Source organism: Balaenoptera ricei, chromosome 1, assembly GCF_028023285.1.
Source record: "Balaenoptera ricei isolate mBalRic1 chromosome 1, mBalRic1.hap2, whole genome shotgun sequence".
NCBI classification, from domain to species: domain Eukaryota; kingdom Metazoa; phylum Chordata; class Mammalia; order Artiodactyla; family Balaenopteridae; genus Balaenoptera; species Balaenoptera ricei.
Window position 1 is genome coordinate 48,207,489 of NC_082639.1, and position 25,620 is coordinate 48,233,108.

The 25,620-nt window shown below is 45.7% G+C and overlaps 1 protein-coding gene across 1 annotated transcript in view; it reads left to right on the top strand.

Moving 5' to 3' along the window:
* C8A (complement C8 alpha chain) overlaps nt 1–17,772 on the top strand; it is a 64,513-nt gene extending 46,741 nt beyond the window's left edge. Inside the window, exons 8-11 of the mRNA XM_059898764.1 lie at nt 8,132–8,274; nt 9,414–9,560; nt 13,694–13,916; nt 17,621–17,772. Coding sequence (XP_059754747.1) covers nt 8,132–8,274; nt 9,414–9,560; nt 13,694–13,916; nt 17,621–17,772 — 665 coding nt within the window. The remainder of the gene's footprint in view (nt 1–8,131; nt 8,275–9,413; nt 9,561–13,693; nt 13,917–17,620) is intronic.
* The last annotated feature ends 7,848 nt before the right edge of the window (nt 17,773–25,620 follow it).

A 25,620-nucleotide genomic window follows, 5' to 3' on the forward strand; every position in this document is an offset into this window, starting at 1 on the left:
TTATCCCCAGTTACCATGACAACCAGGCTTCACGGTGATGGATGGTATTGACTGACTGACAGATTCCTGGTGTCTTGGCTCTCTCCCCACCCCCCTTAAGTAACTTGCATACACATGGAACTGAGATTCTCAGCACCATCCTCCTGAATTTGTCCTGATTTTGACTTTCCACCTCTATCACTGAAAACAGCCTCAGCCTGAAAGGAGAAAAAGGTGTGATAATGTCAAAATTACTCCCAGGGCCACCCTTAGCTCCCTCTCCCTAAGTGATATAATGTGGCAAGGAGAAAATGGGCTTTGGACACAGACCTTGGTTCAATCCCGTTCTACTATTTACTTATTGTATCATTTTGGGCAAGTGACTGAAACTATCTAAGCCTTGATTTGCTCATCTCTAAAATGGGAATAATTGTACTTTCTGTGGAATGATGTGTGAATATTAAATAATGCCTGGAAGATCTTTGCCCAGCACATAATGTGGATGTTCCCTCCATCTTCTTCATTCACTCCCTCTCAGTTAACAGTACAGTTTATCCTGCAGAGAAGTTGACTAAGAAAATTGGTGTTCACAAACTCCTCAGCCTCCCGTATTCTCCGATTTTTCCAGTTCAGAATCAGGAACCAACAGCCCAGTCTAGGTATGCTGTGGCATTTCTGGCAGCAGTAATAATAGTAATACTTGACCATTATTGCTAGTTTCAAGCCAGGGACTATCCTAAACACTGTACATGGCATGGATTAACTCATTTAACCCTCAGAGCAACCCTATGAGGTAGACAGTGTTAAAATTCCCATGTTATAGATGCGATAACTGTGATACAGGGAGGTTCAGACAGAAAGTGAGCATGGAAATTTCCACCTCAGGCAGTTTCCATTTCAGAGCCTGGCCCTCAGCTATACTACTGCCTCCCATCATGATCAAAATCATCTAGTGGGTCAGAGTCCCTGAAGGTAGCCCTTTATCAGGGGGAGGGAGACCTGAGATCACAGCCCCAGCATTGCCCATTGGGAGCATGGATTCCTTTTTCTGAGCTGCTTTGTGGAATGAGGGGTTTGGGGAGGCCACTGCTACTCATGGCCCATGATGAACCGTTTCCTGCAGAGTAAGACTGGCTTGATGAGATGGATGGAGCGGGCCCCGAGTTTGGATACGGCACACCTTGCATCAAGCCCCGATTCTTGGGCTTGTTAGTCATGGAACTTTGGGCAAGTTACCTAACAATCATAGCAACAACTAATAAGATTTGTTGAACACTTAATTGTACCAGACACCAGTTTTAGAGACTCATGTATAGAAACCATTTTCATCTCCATTTTCAAATGGGGAACATGAGGCACAAAGAGGTTCAATCACTCATCCAAAGCCACACTCCCAGTGAAGGGTAGAACTCTGGCTCCAGAGTTCACACACTTAACCACCACAGTTCCTGCCTTCTCCAACCTCAGATTGCCTGCAAAAGGAGTAAATCCTCCCAGCCCCATGGTGAGCCTCCAATGAGATAATGCAGATGAAAGAGCTTTATAAAATATCAACTCTTAATCAAGCATGAGATATTACAAAGATATGATTTATATCGTCAACCAAAAGAAGACCTGTGACTCTCAAAACATTTTAGAGGTATTGTCTAGATGGGTTGGAATCAGCCCATCCCTGAGCACTTCTGGGGGCTTGTTACATGCTGAGCCTTGCAAACCCAAGAGATGACTTTATAAGTTTGCAGGATAATTGGAAGAACAGACCAAGAAATTGACAATTACTATAGTGTGCTAAATACTATGCTATAGGGAAGCATGCTGATACCATGAAGGACACACAGGGATACTGCGGGGACATAGATATAGGGCCCTTGTGAATGAGGGAATGTTTTCTAGAGCTGAGTGGGAGAAACTCAGTGAAGGAGGTAAGGGAACTTTCTAGTCAGAGGGAACAGCACATGCAAAGGCACAGAGGTACTTGTACTATTATTCTCAGGTGGTTGGGAAAAAACATGCATTTTTTTTTTAACATTTTTATTGGAGTATAATTGCTTTACAGTGCTGTGTTAGTTTCTGCTGTATAACAAAGTGAATCAGCTATATGTATACATATAGCCCCATATCCCCTCCCTCTTGAGTCTCCCTCCCACCCTCCCTATCCCACCCCTCTAGCTGGAGAAGCATGCGTTTTAATGGATACACAGAAGCACCTAGGGGGCAGGGAAGTTAGCCAACACTTCCCAGCTCATCCAGTCACAGATTAAACAATCATCTTTTCCAATGTTATGGCATGAAATAGGCTATATGATTCTTCCTTTCCCTTCTGAGGTTGTCTTTGAGGGCAACCAACATAGCAGAGCAACATAGCACAGAGATCACAGCAACGTGAATGGCATCTGTTTGTTGCACAGAGATAAATAATGCATTACACCTGCTGTTTTCCACCTGATGCTTGTCATCTGAGGAATGACAGAGACTTGCTGATTCTGGCACCTCAGAAATAAGGCTGCCTGGCTCTGCCTCAGAGCCACGTGGATGCAGTATCTCCACGGAGGTGTGAAGACAGCTCTCACACCTGCACCACAGCCCAGACCAGGTGTGAAACAAGCAGTAGACATGGTGGCCAGAGACGTGTCCCCCGGGCTCCTGGCCTGCCAGGTGGGCACAGCAGCTCCTCTGGGGACCAGACTAGAGTGGGAAGGACCCCAAGGGTCTCCCAGGACTTCCTTGGCTGATTTGCATCTCCTTCCTTTCCACTCTGGAGTTCAGACCATGTTGGCCTTTCTGAGCAGACTCGCTGCTGGGGACACAAGGCTTCACGTGGCCTCCCTTTGCTCTCAATGTTCTCCACTTTGTCTGCCTAATCCCTACTCATCCTTTCACACTTGCCTCTGGTATCCTTCCTCTGACCCCTAAGGAAGACTGCCCCGAGCTTGCTGCCTTCCCTCAAAGTCCTCATGACACAGTACAAGAACTATCAGCTTACCTGTCCATGTCTCCACACTGGGCTGTAGGCTCACTGACAGCAAACGCTCCCTTTAGCCCTCTTTACTTCCCAGATACCTGGAACACGATAAGAAATCATTAAGGACGTACCCAAGTTATCTCAAATGCTCCTCAGGTGTTCTGGTGTGTTTCTTAAAGTTTCAGAATCTTGGCTTTAGAGGAGCTCTTAAAAGACATCTCGTCAATTCTGCAAACGCTTCTACTCACAGGCAAACAGCTAGCTTCTGCTTGGGACCCTCCAGATATGGGGAGCTCACTGCCTCATGAAATAACTCCTATCTCTTTGGCCTCTGAGTGTTGCGGTGATTTACCTTAGGTTGAGCCTAAATCTATCTCCCTGTAGCATCTGCCCTTTTGGTCCTAGTTCTTGCCCTTGTGACCACACAAACAAGCCTAATTCCTCTTCCTCAAGACAACCCTCTGGAGAGCTGAATCTAATTCTACTGACCTCTCTTAAGGAGAAACCTCTCCTTTCTTGTTCAGGTAAACATCCTACATCCCCTCAAATATTCCCAAAAGGATTTGGCTTTAAATTTCTTCACCCTCATGCTCATTCTCATTCAATCATTCCCCATTTTCTTCTATTAAATCTTATTGTGGTAAAAACACTTAACATGAGATCTAATCTTGTAACACATGTTTAAGGGTACAATACCGAATCCTTCACTATAGGGACAATATTCTGGCAGATCTCCAGAACTTACTCATCTTGCGTAGTTGAGATTTGATGCCCGTTGATTAGCAATTCCTCATCCTCTCCCAACCCCAAGCAACCACAATTCTATGCTCTGCTTCCATGAGTTTGACTACTTTACATACCTCATATTAAGTGGGATCATGCAGTATTTGTCCTTCTGTGACTGGCTTCTTTCACTTAGCATAATGTCCGCCAGGTTCATCCACGTTGTTGCACATGGCAGGATTTCCTTCCTTTCAAAGGTTGGATGATGTCCAATGAATGTTCTGTTTTCTTATTTCCTTTTAAAAGTGTGGCTCCCAGAACTTGGCACCAGGTCCCGGCTTTCTCTAACCTGCGCAGAGGGAATGAGATTATCCCCGCCTTTACTTTATTGAGTATAATTTTCACCTGGCTTCATTGCCTTACTGAGCTGAAAGTGATCTAAAACTCTTGGGCCTTTTCTCTTGTTCTCCTGCTAAGCTGGCTCTCTTCCTTACTGTGCTCATGCACTTGGTATTTTATCCCCAGGACAGGATGTCACAACTTTTCCAACTGAGTCTCATCTTGCTATGCTTGGTCTGTCTGTCCATCAGCCCTCTGAGGGCTTTTTGGACCCTGATTCTTTTTCTTCCTCTGGGTAGATACGGTGAGCGTGGCTGCTAAGTCCATATCCAAGGCATTGACAAAGGCATTGACTAGGATAGTATGGAGGCCGGCTTTGTGACAGGCCACCAGAGGTTCTCTGTAGGACCGTGGTACTCAGTATCTCATCCCAGATGCACTGCATAGGCTTCATCTGGGATACTTATTTAAAATACAGGTTGCTGATTACTCAGAAATACAGAATCAGAATTGATAGAGGTGGGGCTCAGGAACCTGTGTTTTTAATAAGCCCTCCAGATGATCTCAATACATAGCCAGGTTCGGCAAACATCAACTCCTGTTTACTGAGCACGAAAGTCTAAAACAAACGCCAGTTTGAGCTGGTCCAAAGCTGACATCTAAGGAGCTGATGGGATGGGGTGGAGCCCTGGCAGAGCACCACCTGGTCCTGTAGTCCGGGGATCCCCAACTCCCGGGCCATGGCCTGGTACCGGTCCATGGCCTGTTAGGAACCAGGCCGCACAGCAGGAGGTGAGTGGTGGGCGAGGGAGTGAAGCTTCATCTGTATTTACAGCTGCTCCCCATCGCTAGCATTACTGCCTGAGCTCCGCCTCCTGTCAGCATTATGGTGAGTTGTGTTAATTATTTCATTATATAGTACAATGTAATAATGATAGAACTAAAGTGCACAATAAAGGTAATGCACTTGAATCATCCTAAAACCATCCCCCCACCCCATCCGTGGAAAAATTGTCTTCCACGAAATAAGCAACTCTTGGGATCCAAATCCGTCTCCATTTACTATATAGCCCCACACCTGCTAGCTTCTCAAGGCCAGAACCTTGTAATTTAGATATGCATCATATTCATACTAGTTTTATTCTCACAGTGTCTACCTTGTCCAACACACAGTGTGCCTGAGATGGTACATAGCAGATGCTTACTAAATTTTTCAGCAGAATTTAGTCTGATGCAATAAATAGAATTAGCTAATTCTTCTAAGCAAGAAAGACGAGTTTGAATCTCATCTCCACTGTTCTTTTTAGCTATGTGGTTTTGGGCAAGATAATTAATCTTTATGAACCAAGGGCAACACAACTAAACATGAGAAGTATGAGGTAGGTGACTAAGGATAATTTAGCCCTCATGTCGTATGATTCTTAAGTCACAGACCTCCCCTTGCTGGCTGGTACTCTCCTTCAGGGTCCACGGGACGCGATTCTTTACAGTCAAGCCGTGCTGCTGAAATCAAGCTGGAACTCTCTTCTCCAAGTAGCGCGTGGCAGGCTGTCTGCAGACCCTTCATGAGCATAGTCACTCCACAGGCATTCTCCAGCCCCCGCTAATCGGCCCGCCCCGTCACTTTAATTGGGCAGCACTACACCACTCACCTACGTAATCACTCTGGCTTCTGCCCGTGAATTCCTTTCATCCACTTTTGTTTATCACTGTTGAAGCATTTTTTAATCAAAACAATTAAATATGCTAAATCTTCCTCAATTAGTAGTACATTAAAAATTAAAAGTACTTGAACGGAAATGGCAGAAGAAACTCTGTGCTTGGCGCTGAGTGCTGGTGCTTAAAGCATCAATTCTCCCAGGCACTCTCAGCTCGGAGTTATTCAGAAACTGCTGTGCTCAGAGGCACAGAGGGCTGCAGCCGAAAGGGGTCTCAGGATGAGCAAGTCCAACCCTTTCTCTCCATAAACGGGAAACGGAGGCCCACTGAGATCATGGGCCTTTTCTAAGCTCATACAGGGTGTCAGGGCCTGGGACGCGTTTTGTTTTACTTTTTAAGAAAAATAAAATGTGTATGTATTTAAGGTATATAGCATGATGATTTGATACATATAAAGTGAAATGACTATTACAGTCAAGCTAATTAACATATCTTCTCCTCACATAGTTACGTGTGTATGACGAGAGTACCTGCAATCTACTCCATTTGCAAATTTCCAGTATTCAATACAATATTATTGATATCAGCTGTAGACATCAGGCTGTACATTAGATCTCTAGGCTTATTCCTCCTACATGACTACAAGTTCGTGCAGCATCTCCCCTTTTCCCCCACCTCCTCACCCCGGGCAACCACCGTTCTCCTCTCTGCTTCTATATATTTGACTTTTGTAGAGTTCACGTATAAGTAAGATCAGGCAGTTTTTTTTCCTTTTTGTGTATGGCTTATTTCACTTAGCATAATGTCTTCAAGTTTCACCCATGTTGTCACAAATGGCAGGATCTCTTTATGTTTTAAGGCTGAATAATTATTTTATATATAAATGGGATATATATATGTGATATATATATATAGGGTATATATGTGGAATATATATATAGGGTATATATGTGGGATATATAGAGAGTACATACATATATACACACAATTTTATATATAATAATTATATATTTATTATATATAATTATTATCTATTTTATTTATATATTATATATAATAATATATATTAAAATTACATATAAAAATTATATATACATATATATAATTATATCTATAATAATTTCTCTATCCATTCATCTGAGTGGCTGGGATTTAAATTCAGGATTCCTGACTTGTAAGATTCTTTCCATTAGAAGCCCTTACCAAAGGACTCTTGGCATTCATTTATTCACCCATCTTTTTTCATTCATCAATCATTTATTCTGAGAATACTCACTGAGCTCCGCCCCCATGGCAGACATTGTGCTGCTAGGCCGACAAGAGAGTGGTGAATAAGATGCCAGTCCTTGACCCCATAGAGTCTGCAGTTTCATGCGAAGGCCGGCAGGTAAACTTGCTGCCTGATACTCCCTTAAAAATATTGAATCTAATCCTTAGCTTAACTGAATTACAACCTAAATTATTTTTCCTTTGTTGTTGCCAGAATAAGACACTGACTGGTCATAATTATTGTATAGTTGCAGTGAAAAGTAATGACATGTTGCCAATGCAAACTCCAGTTCACAACCTTCAGAAAACTTTAGCTACAGAGGGAGCTGACCTCTGCAGCAATGGTCAATATCTTGCTCCAGTCTGCTTTGCTACCCTTATCTTGCCAGCTGACCAAGGGTAGGAAACCTAGCTCTGTTCACCTACAGGCTGTGGGATCGGGGGAAAATGCTGTTATTCCTTTGAGAATTATGTTCCTCATCTGCAAAATGCAGATTCCTCAGCAACTCCTCAGATGGAGACAGAGAAAATTAATGTGGGCCTCACAGTTCTCATGGGGCCAGAAGTCAAGCAGCCTCCCCAGGGAGATCTATCCATCTTCTGACAGCACTCTGGCCTCTCTGGGGTGCAAAGAGGACCTCGGCAAAAAGAATTGGGACACATATGATCAGTCAGACCTAAACAAAGCACATGCGTAGCTCTGAAGAAACAGGGAAGTGTTCTGATCCAAAAATGCTTCATGGAAGAAATGATATTTGAATTGGAGCTTGAGTAGACTTTAGAAAGCTGGTGAAAAAGGAGAGAGGAAGGGGCAACAAATGCAAAATTGGTGCCAATCTTGGGCCAGGCACTGTGCTAGGCACAGGGGTATATGGAGATGGATGAGATAGAATCACTGTCTCAAGGAGGCTCCGTGGAGAATGTGCAAAGGAAAGGGAACAAGCACTTTTGACCAACTAGTGTGTGCAATACATATTCCTTCTCGTTTCAAGAATATTTGCACTGGAACCAGAGAGAAGAGAACACTGAAACTGGGTTAAAGAACTGGGATTTCAACCCAGATCTTTTAGACTGCAAAACAGAAGCTAGCTTTTACTACTGTGAGCTAGTGAGCTGTGAGCTACTACCATGAGCTGGTTGTACCGTATTTACGGTCTTTCAGCATCTCAGCATTCTATGTTTCTCTACCCCCTATTGCAGGTGTTACCAGCAATGATATCAAGACATGCTTTGGAATCTCTTTTGGCATCGACTATGACTATACAGATACAACACAAATTGGAGGACGTTTATCAGGAGAAGCTTGTAAAAAATTTGGAGGTGGCAAAATGGGCAAGTATTTAGTAATGGGCTTCCCAAAAAGAGAAGCCAGATTTTCCCTTGGACACAAAATCGGGGCATGTACACTATTCCCCCACCACCACCAACTGATTCCATTTCAGTCAATGGTCATACTGCATATCTGCTGAACACCCCAAACCAATGACCTGTAGTGGCCTTAGTTTGAATTCTGCATGGGCTGAGATCACCTTAGAAATACTTGACTTCGTATGGTGCACCCTTCTAGATTTCAAGCGCTAGACAAAGATCTAAGTAAGAGCTGAGATGAAAGGAATGTGCAGATGGAACCTGGAAAGCCAACTGTTGAGATAAAGTCCCATGAGGTACAGTCCAGAGGGAGGAAACAAGTTTGCTGAGAGAGAAAAATGTGGTTACCAAGTCCAAGCTCAAAGAATAATTATTAGAGAAAGACTGTACAAGAATATTTTCTAACATCTCCCACACAGGTCACTACGAGTGTTCATGTATTCATTCATTCATTCAACCTGTATTGAGTAATTTTTTCCAGGTGGGAGACACAGAGGATGCAGGGATGACAAAATAGTTTATAGTACAATGGATCAGTACATGAGGTTCAAGTTACTCACATTGCATTGGGCTACTAATGTCTCAGGGCCTTAGGTCAAATCCTTCTCTCTGATGCCCTTCCCTCCTCCTTCCACTTACCTGCCAAGATTTATCCATTCTTCTAGATAACTCACCTTTTTTCCTGACCACCTCCCCACTGCTACTATAGATCTGACCACATGTTTCTCTGCACCCCTACTGAAAGAGAAATCTGTCATAGCACTTACAATATTTGATTGAACTTATCTGGCAAATAGCAGGCACCAAGTAAACATTTGACATAAATATCTGAATAAATGAATGAATGAATCATCATCCATTTTCCCATCTTCTCCCTCCTCCATGTTGGGTTGGGCTGTCTTCCCAGTGTCTGCTCTAATCCAAAGGATGGGTCTATTTCCAAGTCTTGGTGCTTCTTTTCTGCCTTGCCCTGCTAGTTAACCGAGCAAGGTAGAAGAATGGGAGACAGCTCTAAGGAGAGCACTTAAACTCTGTTCCAAATCTCATTAGCAGAGCTTGGCATTTTAGGAAATGAGCTAATGTGGTTATTCTCTCGATGGCAGTCGGTGACAAGAAGACAGTGGGTGTGGAAGACATCATTTCTCTGGTGCAAGGTGGCAGCTCTGGCTGGGGAGGTGGCTTGACACAAGACAGGAGCATCATTACGTACCGTTCCTGGGGGAGGTCATTAAAGTATAATCCTGCTGTTATTGATTTTGAGGTAAGTCTTTTTGCAGTTGAAGAAACTCTACGTTCACGAGGAATGAAAGTGAAGCAGACCAGATCATTTCATATTTCTTATTATAAGCCCATCAGAGAACAAGATTAAATGTAACGGCACACTGAGCTGGTGGCCTTCCCCGTCTGACTACAGGGATACGTGACTCTAGACTCAGGCCACAGGAGAGCTGGGATCACAAGCTTACTATCCGGTCAGGGCCTAGTTTTACACTCGTAGCCCCAGAATTTCTTCAGGATTAAGCCACCTTATAGAAATAATAACTCACATACATAAAAGACTTTAAAAATCACATCTGTTAAGTTGGAGGTTGGTAAACTTTTTCTGTAAAGGACCAGAGAGTAAATATTTTAGGCTTTGTGGGCCACATACAGTCCCTTTCATACAAGTTCTTCTTCTTCTACTTTTTTTTTTTTCTATAATCTTGTAAAAATGTAAAAATCATTCTTAGCTCAAAGGCCATACAGAAACAAGCCGTGGGCTGAGTATGATTTCTAGCTATAGTTTGCTGCCCCTGCTCTACGTGATCTCATCACAATGACCTCTGGCACAGATGGGATTCTCCCCATTGAAAAATTAGGAAACTGAGGCTCCAAGTCATCAAGTGAATTGTTTCAGGTCACAGAGCTCATATGTGGCAGTACCTGGATCCCAGACCTTTGGACTTAATGTCCAGTTTTCTCTTCCCTCTATCCTAGCACCTGCCTTAAAGCCATGGTTCCCAGCCACCGGGGTCAATTTTGCTCCCCTAGGAGACATCTGGCAATGTCTGAAGACATTTTTGATCGTCACAACTGAGAAGATGCTACTGGCATCTAGTGGGTAGAGGCCAGGGATGCTCCTAAACACCCCCTAATCCACAGGACAGCCGCCCACAGCAAAGAAACATCTGGCCCCTAGTGTCAATAGTGCCAAAGTTGAGAAAGCTTGCCTTAAATCTCTAACCCCACAAAGGAAGTAAAATTGTATTCAAACTGCAAAGGAAGTGGATTGTTCTACCAGTATTGTCACACTATTCAATTCACATGCAAGGGTAGTTCATTAGAAAAAAGAGTTATATTTTGGGCTTTTAAGTAAAATAGTATTGTTTTCCTGTCCATTTTCCCTGACCTTGCTCATTTTCTATAGATAGTTAAAAATCCCAGGTGTGGATACATTCCTTCTCTTAAAATATATACCAACAGTTAAACGTAAAAATCTATTATAACACCGTCTTCTCTATGAAGAAAGAGGTCAGATGGATTAACTCTGATTGCATTTCTTCTCCAATAAATAAGGGACCATTTTCACGCACCTGTAATTCACATAGGGTCTAAAAATTGCTATCATCAGGCTATTAGTGATTTGGGCAAAACTGTAAAATTGCTATCAGGAATAACATATAAACTTTCATGGTCAAGAGGTGAGCTCTTTGTTTGCCTTGAGCAAAACTTCCAAGGGGAAGACTGACATTCGTGATTTGGAGGAGACCCAATTCTGTCTTTTGGGAAAGAGAGCCTGGGTATGGGGTGAAAAAGATATAGTTTGGCTCATGGGTCAGCCACCTTTCTGATGTGTGAGCTTGGATGGGTTACTTCATTTTCTGAGCCCCCGTTTTCTGCTCTGTAATATGGGGATAATAAAATGTTACATCCCAAGGTTAGGGAGAGAGAAGTGAGTACTCAGTAAATGTCAGTTGAGGAAGCAGGTTTGTGGAGGTTGAGTTAGCTGGCCAAATCTCAGAGCTGGGAAATGGCACAGCCCAACTGGAGCCAAGACTGACTGACGCTAACGTTCATGATCTCTTCGCAACCCATGATGCCCCCTGGAAGGTTGGATTCGAAACATGAGGCTGTTGGCGGGTCATAGAGCAGGGGAGTGACACAGATAGAGCTGTTCTTTGAAAGGAAAATGCTCACAGAGGTATGAAGGATGAAGGAGAGAGAGACAGACAGACAGACAGACTATGGCCACGGAGAGGAAGCCAGTTAGGGAGTTATTTGGAACCTGGCGCTCAGAGTGGAGTCTTATTCATTTGCCTATTCCAGAGCTTAGCAATGCCTATTTATGGCAGGTGCTTAGATTGAGTGAACATAGGAATCATGCTATGTGATGATGCTGTTATGGTATATATTATTATATGTTATATGTTATGTTATAGTGTGCTGATATCATACTACTTGCCTTCTCTGAATCTTTCCTCTCATTTGTAAAATGGGAATAAGACCGTTGCCAATATCTTTTCAAGCTCTAACATTTTAAGAGTCATTTCTCCATCCCTCTTCCCTCTTTAAGTTTCACGGCCCTTCCCAATCCTCTTCATGAGGATTTGGGGAAGAGAAAGGAGAGATGGGGGTCTGAGTGCTGACCTCCACTGGAAGGTCAAAGGGAAGTTGCCCGATGGAACTTCTTCTCTGGAACTTCTCTGGAACTAAGAGTCATCTTTAACCGGGGCAGCCCTTTCTGTACTGATTTCCTAACAAGGGGGCCAAATCCCCTGAACTTCCAGTAATGGTCTTCTCCCCTTGGCTGGGGGCCCAGCCAGTCCTGACATGACCAGCCTGGTGACCTCAGGCACAGCCCCTGGCCACAGGTCAAGGTTTGTTTGCCACGGGTCTTTCTGTACACATTTCCAGGAACCCATTCAAAGCATGGCGAGTGCCCTACTGACCTCTGATTCTTGAGAAGTGAGTTTGCTCCAGTGGGGCTCAGTCCCGTCTCTGAATGGCTCTGTGACCTTGGCAAATCCCTCCCCTCTCAGAGCCTCAGGTTACTCTCCTGTAAAATGAGAGATCTAGAAAAGGGATTTCATTTTATGGTTATGTGTTAAAATATATAGCTTTATAAGCATGCTGAAGATAACCATATATACATGCAATTTGAAAAATGTAGGCTTTTTTTTTTTTTTACTATCATCACTCTAACTAATAAAAATGGTGCTTTATTTTATACTGTTCTTCCTCTTTGCAGTGGTATCTCACATTCATTACTTCTTTAGATCCTCATGTGAATTCTAAGAAGTAGGTTATTATTCCCATTTTATAGATAACAGGGCTCAGGCTTGGGGGGGGGCAATTACGAGTTCTGGGCCACACAGCTGGGAAGTGAGCAGCATTTATTTAGCTTTGACTATGTGACAGGCCTTCCCCATCTCTCAACTTTAATCCTCACAATAAACCTGGAGTGTAGGACTATTGTTCTCACTTTACAGATGAGGAAGGAAGTCTTCACCTGTAATGGGACAGAGATCACACAGCTAGAAGTTACAGAGCTGGGATCTGAAGCCAGATTTTCTAGCTCCAGAGTCAATGCTCTTTGCTACATCTACTACTTCCCAACCAGGGGTTGACTCCCCCATCCCCCCGCCCCAGGGGACATCTGGCAATGTCAGGAGACAGTTTTGGTTTTCATGACTAGAAGGTGCTACTGGCATCTAGTGCGTAGAGGCCAGCAATGTTGCTAAACACCCTACAATGCGCAGGCCAGCCTGCCCCTGTCAACAAAGAATTGTCCAGCAGGAAATGCAATAGTGCCAAGGTTAAGAAACCCTAGACTACAGTCCTGCCTAGAATGGGCATATGTGAATGACTCCACCACCATCATCCCCCCAACACCCTCAAATACGCACAGGCAAACACCACATTCACACCATTAGGGGCGGTGCTCAGCAGTGGCAACACAACTGCGTTAAGGACTTTGTTAATTCCTGCGATGAAGGTTGACAATAAAAGACACACACACGCACACAAACATATGAATACTTTATACGCTTCCTGATTCCTAAAAGTGCTGGAGCGGGGTGGATGAGTTGGCACAGATAGCTTCTGGGCTCTTGTCTTCCTCTGGGACCACAGGTTTCAAAGTTAAGTAGGTTGGTGTTCAGCATGGTCCACTGTGTGGTCCTGAGCTGGTCACTCAAACACTTTTGAGCCTCTGCTTCTTCATCCATGGGTTGGGGGATTTCGTACTCGCTCCACAGAGTGGCTGCCAGGATACAATACAACTGGATAAAGTTGAGTGTCTGGCTCTGTGCCTGGCATGTAGCAGGCCTTCCAGAAGCTTGAAGGCCAGTTCTTGGGCTCTGGGAAGCTGGACAGAGCCCAGGGAGGGGCTCTCTGTTCTTTTTGTGCCCACAGTTGCAGCCCATCCATGAGCTACTGCGGCACACGAACCTGGGGCCTCTGGAGACCAAGCGCCAGAACCTGCGGCGAGCCTTGGACCAGTACCTGATGGAATTCAATGCCTGCCGCTGTGGGCCCTGCTTCAACAATGGGAAGCCCATCCTCGATGGTACCAGCTGCACATGTCAGTGCCCCCTGGGTCGCCATGGCCTTGCCTGTGAGCAAATGGAGGCAGAGGGTAAGACCCGTGCATCCTCACTCAGGTTCTAGCCTATCTCGGCTTAGAGGGGCCAGCACAGAAAGGACCCTTGGGGTTCCCAGCCTCTCTGTTCTATGCCCTCTTGCCCACTGCTCTAGGAACACACATTCTGAGCTTTATGGCTGACCCCCTACATTTACTGGTTTTTATGCTTTCTCCTTGCCATTAGGACCCTCTCAGATGAGGACTGTTTTTTACCAGGGTGTATATGGACAACAGGATTCATTTCTGGAGGGATGTATTAGTTTCCTAGGGCTGCCATAACAAATTACCAAAAGCTGGGTGGCTTAAAGCAATGGAACTTTATTGTCTCACACTTTTGGAGATTAGAAATCCCAAATCCAGGTGTACTGGCTAGGTTGCTTTCTTCTGGAGGCTCTGTGGGAGAATCTGTTCTCTCTCCTAGCCTCTGGCACGAGTCAGCAATGCCCGGCATTTCTCGGCTTGTAGCTGCACCATTCCAATCTCTGCCTCTGTCTTCACATGGTGTTCTCCACTCTACGTCTCTGTTTTCTCTCTTATAAAAATACTAGTCATTGGATTAGGACCTATCCTAATCCAGCATGACATCATCTTAACTTGAGTTTATCTATCTCCAAAGATCCTATATCCAAATAAGGTAAAATTCACAGGTAATGGAGTTGGAACTTCAACCTATCTTTTGGGGGACACAATTCAACCCACTACAAGGGATAAGTAAGTTGTCATTATAGCACAAGGAGTCATGACTAAAAACAAGGTTGGGGCAAGTAACATAAAGCTTAATGTTTCAACGTTTAAACATATTAAGCTGCAGCACAAACCAACTGGTATCAGAAAAGAAGGTTCTCAAACGAGGGTTAGAAATCCATGTCCCTTATAGATGAAGAAGTCTAGAGACCTGGGTGTGAATCTCAGCTATTTCACTAACTTACTGAGATACCGGTTAATTATTACTTCCTTCTGGGGCCTGTCTTTCTCATCTATGTTTCCCTTTGAGCTCCAAGAATCTCTATGCATGTTCTAATCCCTAAGCTTCCAATTTTCCATGCACACTTGGTACATAGAATGATGGCAGAAATATGGGCTACCAAATCAATGTATAAATCAATCTCATTTGGCAACTGCAATGAAGAAAATGTAAAGGAAAAAAAAAGTCTGGAAAACAAACTGCTGAAGTACAGTGGAGATGGGATAGGAGCCTGGTTTTAAAATGAGATGACGGTGGGTTACAATTTTCTCATTGGGAGAGTCGTTCTAAATGGGAGGCAGGATAGCATAGCTCTGGTGTCAAATAGGCCTTCACATCCCAGTGCTGCCAATTGGCATGTTGGGTGGGCATCCCCTGTAAAATGGGGATGATACCAGTACCTACATCACAGGTTGTGTTGAGGATTAAACTAGCTAACTTGTGTGGCAAGCTCAATTCTAATAAGTAAGAAGAAGATAGAGCCCTATTGGTAGAAGATCTGTCCTGGGTTGGTGCCACATCTAAATCCCTCCTTTGTGAGCTGAAGGGAGTACAAATTGGGTCCCAGAAAGCTGCCTGGTATCCTGTAGGAGGAATTCTGAAAGGGGTGAGCCAGGATGGTGAGTGAATTCCAGAGTCCTTATGAAGGAGGATGCAGAGAACAAAAACCAAGCAGAACAATGACCAGGGCCAAGCCTGGTACAGTTTCCTCATGTGAATTGAAAAAAGGAACTGCCTGTTAGGTGGGTAAATTGGGAGGAACAAAGAAAACCACTCGGGGTTGATACTGCCCAGCTCCAGACCCAGGGATTTCTTGACTTTTCAAGCAGAGTTTGGACTGGGTTTCAGCCCCCATTTGCCTCATTGGCCAGGCAACTTTCCAGAGGGACCAAAGGTCAATGAACAGAAAGAACAACAAATTCTGTACCAGGCACTATTGCAACACTTTATGTGCACGAACTCCTTTATTCCCCCAAGAATGTGATGAGATAAATATCAATACTATTATCTCCCCAATTCACAGATGAGGACATGGGGGCAGAAAGAAGGCGAGATAACTCGCTGAGTCATCTAGCTGGGGAGTGTCAAAGCCAGGATTTGGACCCAGGTGGTCTGATGTTAGGACCCAAGCTCTTAACTGTTACATTCTACTAATTTACATCCTAAGAGTCTGGAAATTTGGGGGATGGGGGTAGAGGGTCTGAGATGATTGCACTGATTATCAGTTTGGGGAGTGGAGAGGGAGGGTACGGCCCAGGTCACAGTTATTGGGCTGACCTGGCTTAAAGGGACAGACATGAGCTCTGCCTGGGTAATTAGAATTAGAGCATGTCAAGGGCCCTCAGAGCCAGTGACTTGCTTGGATCCCTGTTCACAGAGCATAGAGCAAAGTGAACAGGGAGTGTGGACTACCTAGAGATGCCTCTCCAATGATCCAGTGCTGGGCTTGGTGGTGGCCATGCTGAGTCACATGTACACATGATGGGCACTGGAGAAGGGGGACACAATGACAGTGATCAAGGCGGGGTGGCAGGGCGCAGAGGGCTGGGTCCTCCGCACAGTCCCATTTCTCCTGCATGATTACATTCTGTCAGCTTCAGGCAGCTCCCGGGTGTTCCATTAACCTTGTTCCATGCCCGAGGGGTATGGACCTCGGGTGGCCTTGGGGCTATCAGACTAAACTTTCAGCCAGACAGAGATCGATCTGGCAAGGAAGTCTAAGGCGGGGGAGTCGGCCACCATGGAGACCCATTGTCGTAGGTCCCGAGGGATTTTCCCCGCAAATCTTTGCCTGTAGGGACCGAGCCACAGAGGTGGGAGAAATAGAGAACCGTTCTGTGGCTGCCCCACCAGGGAGTGTAATGACAGAGCTGGAAGGGACTTGAAGATAATCTAATCCAATGATATTCACACTGAGATCTGAGGAAGCTTGGGGTCTCCTAGGGGCTGCCCCAGAGGAGCAGGGCAAACCTGATAGACACCCAGCTTCAAATAGAACAGCTTCACTTTCATCTGACTTCCATGCTGGGGCCCATATAAGATTTCATTTAAGAAAAAAAAAAAAAAAACAGTAATGAAAAAAATAATGATGGAAAACCCTACCGGATCAGTCCACCCTTTTCCTTTACAGAGGTGAAAACTCAGGCTGAGAGAGGAGATGGGATGGTCCAAAGGCACAGAGTCAGTAGGAGGCAGCAGCCCCAGGCTAGAGGGATTGTATAAACTGGATTTCTAGAGACAGCCCATGGTCAGTGCATGTGTTCTGATACTCTGTGCAGAGAATCTGTCACCCACCGTGGCCCCATCGTTGGAGTCTGAGTGGGGTTGATTTGCAAACCTTCATTTAAAAGCCCAGCTATCCTTTCCATAGGGGTGTCTGGCTGGCCTTTGTGAAGCTCCAGCTGGGGCGAGTTCCCTGTCTGCACATCCTCCACTGGCTCAGCGTCATTCTTCCAGAGACGCGCGCCTCCCTGCCTCTCTCTGCTATCCATCTTCCGTGGAACCGCAGGTTCCAATTTCATGAGATGGGCTCCCAGTGGCCTCTTCTCACTCCATCCAGAGTTTCAAATTAAGTGCAAGGCAGTGAGCACAGAGGTCTGGGTTGGCTACACGGAGGCATTTCCCCAAGGAGAGACTGCAGACCACTCTAGGGCAGCGGGATGGGCCTCACTCAACCATCCAAGCTGCCGCTTGTACGCTAACCTCCTTGTCCCCTGGGAAATTATCCATGCAGGAGCCAAGGCGGATGGTCACTGGGGCTGCTGGAGCTCATGGTCTGCTTGCAAATCGGGCAGCCGGGAAAGGAGGAGAGAGTGTAACAATCCTGCACCCCAGAACGGAGGCACCTCGTGTCCGGGTCACAGAGTGCAAACCCAGGCATGCTGAGGGCTCTGGGCCCAGGCTGCAGCTGAGGCAGCGGATGTCACTGCCTGCCGTGACCGCTGGATACCAACCGACTTCACTCAGCTGACAGAAGATGCCAATCAACATGGACTTTTTCTTTGTCCTGGACCAGGCCGTGCCATCAACAACCAACTGTTCTATTACCCGCAAAACTCAGTCAGTCACAACTGGGTGTTGAGCGTTAATGGCTCACAGTACTTTGGATCAACTGAAAAATAAATAAATAAAAGAAAGAAAGAAAAAAAAGAAGAAATCTCGATTCATGTCTTAGAGGAACTTATAGGATGGTAGAGGCATAAGGCAGGCAGACGCTCTTGAAACTATCAGTAGCCAACAAAACAAAGTACCATGAGAACGATCTCAGTTATTTGATAACAATATTTGCTCATTTGTAGAAAACGATTATTAGTTTGTAAGATAAGCAGACATACTGAAACAAGGAGAAAAATTAAAGATTGACTTGGGTTCCTTCAATTTTCCTTCACTGGGACTCAACATATTCTCGTATTCCTTCAATGAATCTCTCTTGTTTGCTTGAGTTCTTATCACAAATATCACCTTTCTCCCAATTAAATAACTGGCACACTAATAACGGGCTCACAGCACACTATTCTTTTCCTTCATTGCCTTTTTCGTGATTAGTAATTATATATTGGGTCCCACACCTCCTGTGACTATTTATGACCTGTCTCCCCATGGACGGTAATCTGGAGGGCAGCACTGCGTCCCCAGAGGTGAGGGCTGTGCCTTGAATCGGAGGGAATTAACAAGCATCTGTGCAAGAAGTGAGGGAATGAACTCAAGAGTCAGTTCAAAAATACGGTCCCTCTTCGTCAGCCTCCCAGAGTAGAATGTGGATCTGGGGGGGCCGACCAGTTCACGTGCCCGGGCCCACCTGTGGGAGAGCCAGTCACATCAGCCTGCCTCAGTGTCCCCACAGCACCCCAATCAGGCCTCAGAGAATGTGTGTGTTGCACTGACTTTTCTGTTGACCCATAGGTTTCCCCTATAGATCGTGAGCTCCTTGAAGGTGGAATCTGCGGTCCCAGTTGGTATAAGAAACATAGGTTGACTGATATATGTGTATCAGTCAACACTCCCTATCCTTCCAGAATCCTCAATCTTTTTGGGGCGATAATGAGACATACACACACACACACACACACACACACACACATGCACACACGCACGCACACATGAAACAATTAGAAGCAGTTTTAGGGACACAGGAAGTGAATTGCTGAGTTAATGCCAAAATACGTGGCACACGAAATAAGTGCCAAAGGAGGCCAGGTGGAAGAGAGATTTACCTTTCTTTGTCTGTATTAAATATACAGAATGGGGGTTGACCTAGACCTTGAGGGATTTTTGAACTAGGCAGAGAGGGAAGAGAACTTTAGATAGAAAAACAGCATGTCACAAAGTTTGAACCTCAGAAAGAATATTAGGGGTGTATGTAGGTGTATATGTGTTGGAATAGGGTGTGGGAATAAAATAAGTTATATAAAATACTTAGCACAATACCTGTCACATGCAAAATTATTAGCATCACTCTTATTGTTACTATTATTATTTAAAGCTTACAGTTTAGAAGTTTGTTTCTGAACTCTTTAGATCTATCTGAAAGAAGGAAAAGACTCCCATATTCCTTCTCATCCTGTCATTAATTTACTTTTTAATTTCCATGAATAATTAATTTCCATTCATTATTTACTGTGGAGCAGTAGTTACATCCTAGGAAGCGATGAGAGGCGGATTGGCCAGGCCAAGTGGACAGTTTACAGAAGACATTCAAGCTTGATCTAAAAGTGGTAGTTCTCAGCCTAGGTTGCGCATGAGAATCACCTGGGCAGCTTTAAAAACGCTGATGTCCAGAGGCTGCACCCCATACCAATTCAATCCGAATTTCTGGAGATGAGAGCCAGAGATCAGTAGTTTACTATATTCAGTACCTTGTAATAACCTGTCATGGAAAAGAATCTGAAAAAGAATATATGTGTGTGTGCGTATATAAAACTGAATCACTTTGCTGCATACTTGAAACTAACACAACATTGTAAGTCAACTATACGTCAATAAATAAATAAATAAAAGCTTCCCAGGCAATTCCAATGCAGCCAAGGCTGAGAATTCCTGAGAGCGGAGGAGTCATTACGCGGGGTGCGTAACAAAAGGGCACCACTGTAAGGTCTATCTGCGTACTTTATCTAATCTTAACAAGGACCTCTAAGATTTGTTTTCTTTCTTTTTTTTTTTTTTAGAAGGGAAGGGACAGGAGTCAGCATAAGTGAATTTTTTTTTTAATTTTATGGCTGTGTTGGGTCTTCGTTTCTGCGCGAGGGCTTTCTCCAGTTGTGGCAAGCGGGGGCCACTCTTCATCGCGGTGCGCGGGCCTCTCACTATCGCGGCCTCTCTTGTTGCGGAGCACAGGCTCCAGACGCGCAGGCTCAGTAATTGTGGCTCACGGGCCCAGTTGCTCCGTGGCATGTGGGATCCTCCCAGACCAGGGCTCGAACCCGTGTCTCCTGCATTGGCAGGCAGATTCTCAACCACTGCGCCACCAGGGAAGCCCCTAAGATTTGTTTTCTGAGTCCCATTTTACAGATGAGGAAACAGAGTCTCTGCGAGGCTGAGCCTTGCGGGTCACAGAGCTGGCAGGCTGGCCAGGGTGTGAATGCAGTCCATCAAGCACGTGCTCCTCCACCTTTGCTCTGGGCTGTCAGCCAGTGGAGGGATGTTGTGTGTGGGGCGCAGAGGCAAGGAAAGAAACCAGAGGCCAGGAAGCTCATCAGGAAGTAAGTGTAGTCCTTTAGATGCGAGATGAGAATGTTGGGATTAGACAATTGCCTGGATCACCTGTGAGCCAAAACAACCAGCTAAGCAATGCCATCTTCTCATTGTCTGAGCCACGGCACCAAGGCCAGTGTCTGCCCCGCTCCTCTGAGGACGCTGCATCTCCAGCAGCTTTAGAAATGACAATACAGCAGTGGCAGTAGCAGTTTCGGCAGCAGCTACCCTTCACCAGATCAGCGCCTCTCCCTCTTCAAGGATGCCTGGCTCTCACCACGCAAAAGGCATAAAACCCATCAAATGTATTCTCCCTCAGGACTTTTCAGGAGATCTATAATCTACGGTTTTATAGGTAGTGGATGTAAAAACACGGTTTAAAGATATAATCTTCAGCTTGACAAGGTGTCTTTTGAAAAGTAAATTAATGACAGAATGAAAAGCAATAAGAAGAGGCTTTTTTCTTTTTTTCTGCTTTGAGATAGAGGAAGATCTAAAGAGTTCAGCACTCAATGAATCTCTTCTGAGCTAGATGGCTTTAGCGTGAAGAAAATGGACAGAGAGAAAGGGTAGCCTTCAAAACCACAGTGCAGAAATGAGAGACGGCAGAGGGAAGCCACCAGGTACTGTTTGAGGAAAGGTATGTGACATAGATTAGCAGAAGCACGCTTCTCCGTGAAGAAAATTGGGGCTTCTACCCCCTCGCTTGGGAAATGGGTGAGCACCCTGGGCAACCCTGTGCTGGGCCCCGGGCTGGGTGCTGGGGGGCCGGGAATGAATCAGACACAGTCCCAGCGCTGGAAGACTGCCTGGCCTGATGGAGGAGGCCTGTGAACCACCCCCCAGGTCCCATACCAGCAGCAAGCCAGACAGCCTGGACAGGAGAGGAGACGAGGCCAACAGAGTCTAGGAAATGAGTGGGAGTTTAAAAAGCAGAGAAAGGTGAAGAAGGGGCTGGACATCGCAGAGGAAATAGTATGTGCAGAGTCGAGTGGTGGGAAACCACGAGGGGGGTGGAAAGTAATTACTGCTCAGCTCCTGGGGGTGGTCGCTGGTCTCCCTCAGGCTGGGGAGAGCTGGGTTTGGAGCATTGGTTTGGTCACTGGGCCTTTCCTGAGGGCAGCAGTATGTGGTCCTGGGGAGATTTCCACAGATGGCCACTTTCCACCCACATCCCTGCTCTCCTTGGGAGCTCCTGGTGCTTCAACACTCCACAGCCATCATTTTAAAGCACAAGAATCTTAACCTGGATTCACAAGGTTTGCTCTGGTCTGATGCCAATGTACCACTCCATCTCTATTTCCCTCTCCAGACTTTATGAGCCAATAGACTAAAAATCTGTCCTCCCTAACAGGACAACAAAGCCCTGAACGCCTAGCTCTCACCTCTCTCTGACGTCATTTCCTTCCATTTACTCTTCCTGCAGTCATGTTGCTCCAGCCGTGGAAGCCTTTCTGCTATTCCTCACACATGCCAAACTCTCATGCCTCAGGACCTTTGCACCTGCTTTCTCCTCCACCTGAAATGTTCATCCTCTAAAGGAGTTCATCCAAGAATCACTCCCTTGTTTCATTCACATCTCTGCTCAAATAATACCCCTCCAAAGACCTTACCCTTATTTATGTTTTCTGGTATGGCACTTATCATTACCTGAGATTATAGATTTTTTTCTTGGTATGCCTCCCCCCCCATTAACATGCAAGCTTTTTCATGGCTTGATCCCCAGTATCTAGAGCAGTAGTTGGCCTTAGGAGGGGGTTCAATAAATATTTGTTGTATGAATGAACTATTTCCAATTTAATCCCTCAAATAGGTTTTTTGTCCCCTCCAGGCCTTTGTACGTACTACCTGAGAAGCATCCCCACCTGCCAGCCCCCATCTTCTCCCATCTCTTCACCAGCACCCTGCAGGGTATGGATTAGGTATCCATTCACCCAGAAAGCCAACCCTGACCCCTTCCGCTCCCCCATACTTCATCAGGTGCTACTCCCTGATATGGAGCATTTTCCATACCCTATCACTGTAGGCAACTAACTCTGTCACTATAGTCTCCCCCACCCAGTGACACCTTGCAGGACAGATGGGGACGCAGATTTACTTTCGGAGCCTCAGTACCTAGCATAGCACTTTAAACACCTAGGGGTTTCCCAGTAAAAGGATGCTGTTCTCTCTCTGGCCCCTCCGTGCTAGAGGCAAAGGCTCTGAAACAGTCTTTGCACAGAGCACATAGGAACTCGTGAGAGACAACCCCATGGAAGACGTTTTTACAGGACTCCCGGGTCCTACAACCTTCCTGGTACATCAGAGGGCAGCCCACGCTACTCTTAGAGACTGTATACATTTAAGAGAGAGCCCACCTTTTCCACCTTAGTGAACGAAAGCCCATCAAATTGAGTTAAAAATTCTGCATTCGTAGCCCAGGGGTTTTCCCCCGCCCCTCTGGGAGAGAGAAAGGAAAATATGTTTCCCTTCTATATTAACAGCTTAAAATGTGAGATAAATCCTCCCATCCTAACCTCTTTTTCACAAATGGACTTTGCTGTCCAGTGGCATGATACATGTCTGATGGATCTATTTATCCATCCTATTTCTTTAGAGATAGCAGCTAAGAAGTTTCATCTATTATTTGTCTCTCTCTCCCATTCCCATTTTCCTAACCAAGCATGTGGAGCCGGCAGTTGATGGATGGATGGTGTTTGGGATAAAAGGGGCCAGAATCAGATAGTTTTCAGGATCTGAACAAACTGGCTTATTAACAAGGAGGCCCCTTCGGCGGGAGGTGGTGGGGGAAGGAGGAGTGGATGCCAGACAATGGCCAGTGATGGATGAAGGAGCACCTGGGGTTGCAAGGTGTAGAGGCAAGATAACTGGTGGCCGCAGCCTCTGATAATGGGAGTGCCTGGGCTCCGGAGCAGCCTCCTGCACAGAGGTGAATGTCAGACCAGCCTCTTGACGTCCTTTGACAATCCTCCAAGATTCACTGCTGCAAAGGCAAGTCCTATTCCCTCTCCTCTTCCTTTCCGTAAAATACAATCTCCATGCTCAACAAGGGAGAGCTGCTAGGCAGGGTACCAAGGGCCAGATGTCAGGCAGGGTTGGTTCAGCATCCAAGCATGGGTAGGCAGTTGAGCATTGCCATGTGCCAGGCACTCTGGGGTGAGAGCGGTCCCTCTGCGTATGTCGTGTCACTCAAGCTTCATGCTTGTGCCATCGATTATTGGCCCTATATTCTGACGAGGACACTGAGGCATGGAGACGGTAAGGGACATCGTCAGGGCTTCTCAGCTAGGAAGTGGTGGTGTGGGGATTGATCCCTCTGTTCTTCTGCCGCAAAGCCTTCTAAACGGCTCTGCTTCTCCGCTGCAGGGATATGCCAGACTAGAGGCCTTTCTATCTCTTCTGTGCAAGCGGGCAGGTGGGCATGCACCCACCCTACAATGAAACTGGACCCAATCCTGTGGCAGCAGGAAGTTGGGGAGCCCTGTGGCAGCCGTCCTCGGACTGAGGCAGTCCTGCCACTTTCGAGCTGGGTGGTCTTGGGCAAATGGCTCAGTCTCTCCGAGGCTCTGTCTCATCACCTGTCAAAGGCAGATAATAAATCCTTCCTCTTTCAGGCACTGAGAGGATTAAGCTGGATTAGGTATGTGAAAGTTCTTTATAACTGGTAATGCCCTCTGCAAATATTAGTTATTATGCTGTTACATTTTCCCTTAATAACCCAGAGCTTGGGATATAAAAGCCTTCCATGTCCTTTATTAAGACATGTCCTAGGGGCTAAGCTATTTTACGTCTTTCTTGTTCTCATGTGTTATAGTGGGTTTAGTACTGAAATGTACTAAACCAGTTTAAAGCGGTTTTAAACGACTTTAGAAAACCAAACACACAAACCATGGTTCTTGTCGACGTTTTGAGGAACCCCCAGAAGCAGTGGTGTCAACGATACCATGGAGTGCTGACTGTCCCAGGTACTCTCCTGAGTGTGGTCAATTCACATCCTCCCGAAGCCCACGAGGACGCTGCTGTCACCATCCCCATCTTACAGGTGAGAAACTGAGGCACAGAGGGGTACGGAACTTGCGTTAAGGTCACAAAGCTAGTAAGTCACAGAGCCAGGCAAGGCCACAAAAGCAGCAGCATGGCACCAGGGCACACACTTCTAAGCACGGTACCACCCGGCCTCCCTTCATCTGTTTCCAGTTCTGCCTGAGAGGTCGTGATGCTTCCCCCACCCCTGAAGTTCTGCATCCCTCATCCCTCAATAGTGGAATTAACATTCCAGAAAGACAACTCAAAGAGGAAGACACCATACAGAAAAATCTGATTTCATGACAGGCATTCAATAAGAAGGGATTCTCAAAGATGTAAAGTGTACTATTCCAGTGTGCTACCGTTAGGGTTTAGGTGGTCACGGTAGGTTTAAAATGAATCCACAAATGAGTAAATGAGGTGAAGGTGGAATGTTGGAAGGCATTTTTTTTCCTAAGTTCTTCTTTATTCATAGCCTACCTCTACTGCACACTGGGCAGGCTTTTTAACCCTCTTGAGTCTTGATTTCTTCCTCAACCTATAAATATGCTTCTCAGGTTTATCCCACCAGAGATGACAGAGTTTTCTGCTCCCTTCCTCTGTAAAGTTTCCCTGGAGATTTCTGGTGGTCCCCAGTGGGTGTCACCAAGTCCCCTAACAAGTACTGTATCTTCAGCCCCTACCTGACATCAGCTATTTTTCTGCCTCTTTCGTTTTACTCTTTTTTTGCACCGCTGCCCACCAAGCAGGCTGAACACGCCTCCCCCAGCCAGCGCTGTGTGGTTGCCCTTATCTCAAGGTCGCTGTACCCCAAATTTCATGATGCCACCATCATGTACCACCAATTCACCAAAGTTTCTCCCTGGCCTGGGATGGTTCTGCCCTTGGCTCCACTCACGTCCCTTTTCATTAGTTCATTAATTCATGCAACAATGATTTATTGTTGCCTGCTTGTGCCAGGCCCTGTATTGGGCACTTGGGATACGTGAGGGCAGTAGACAGACACTATCTCTGCCT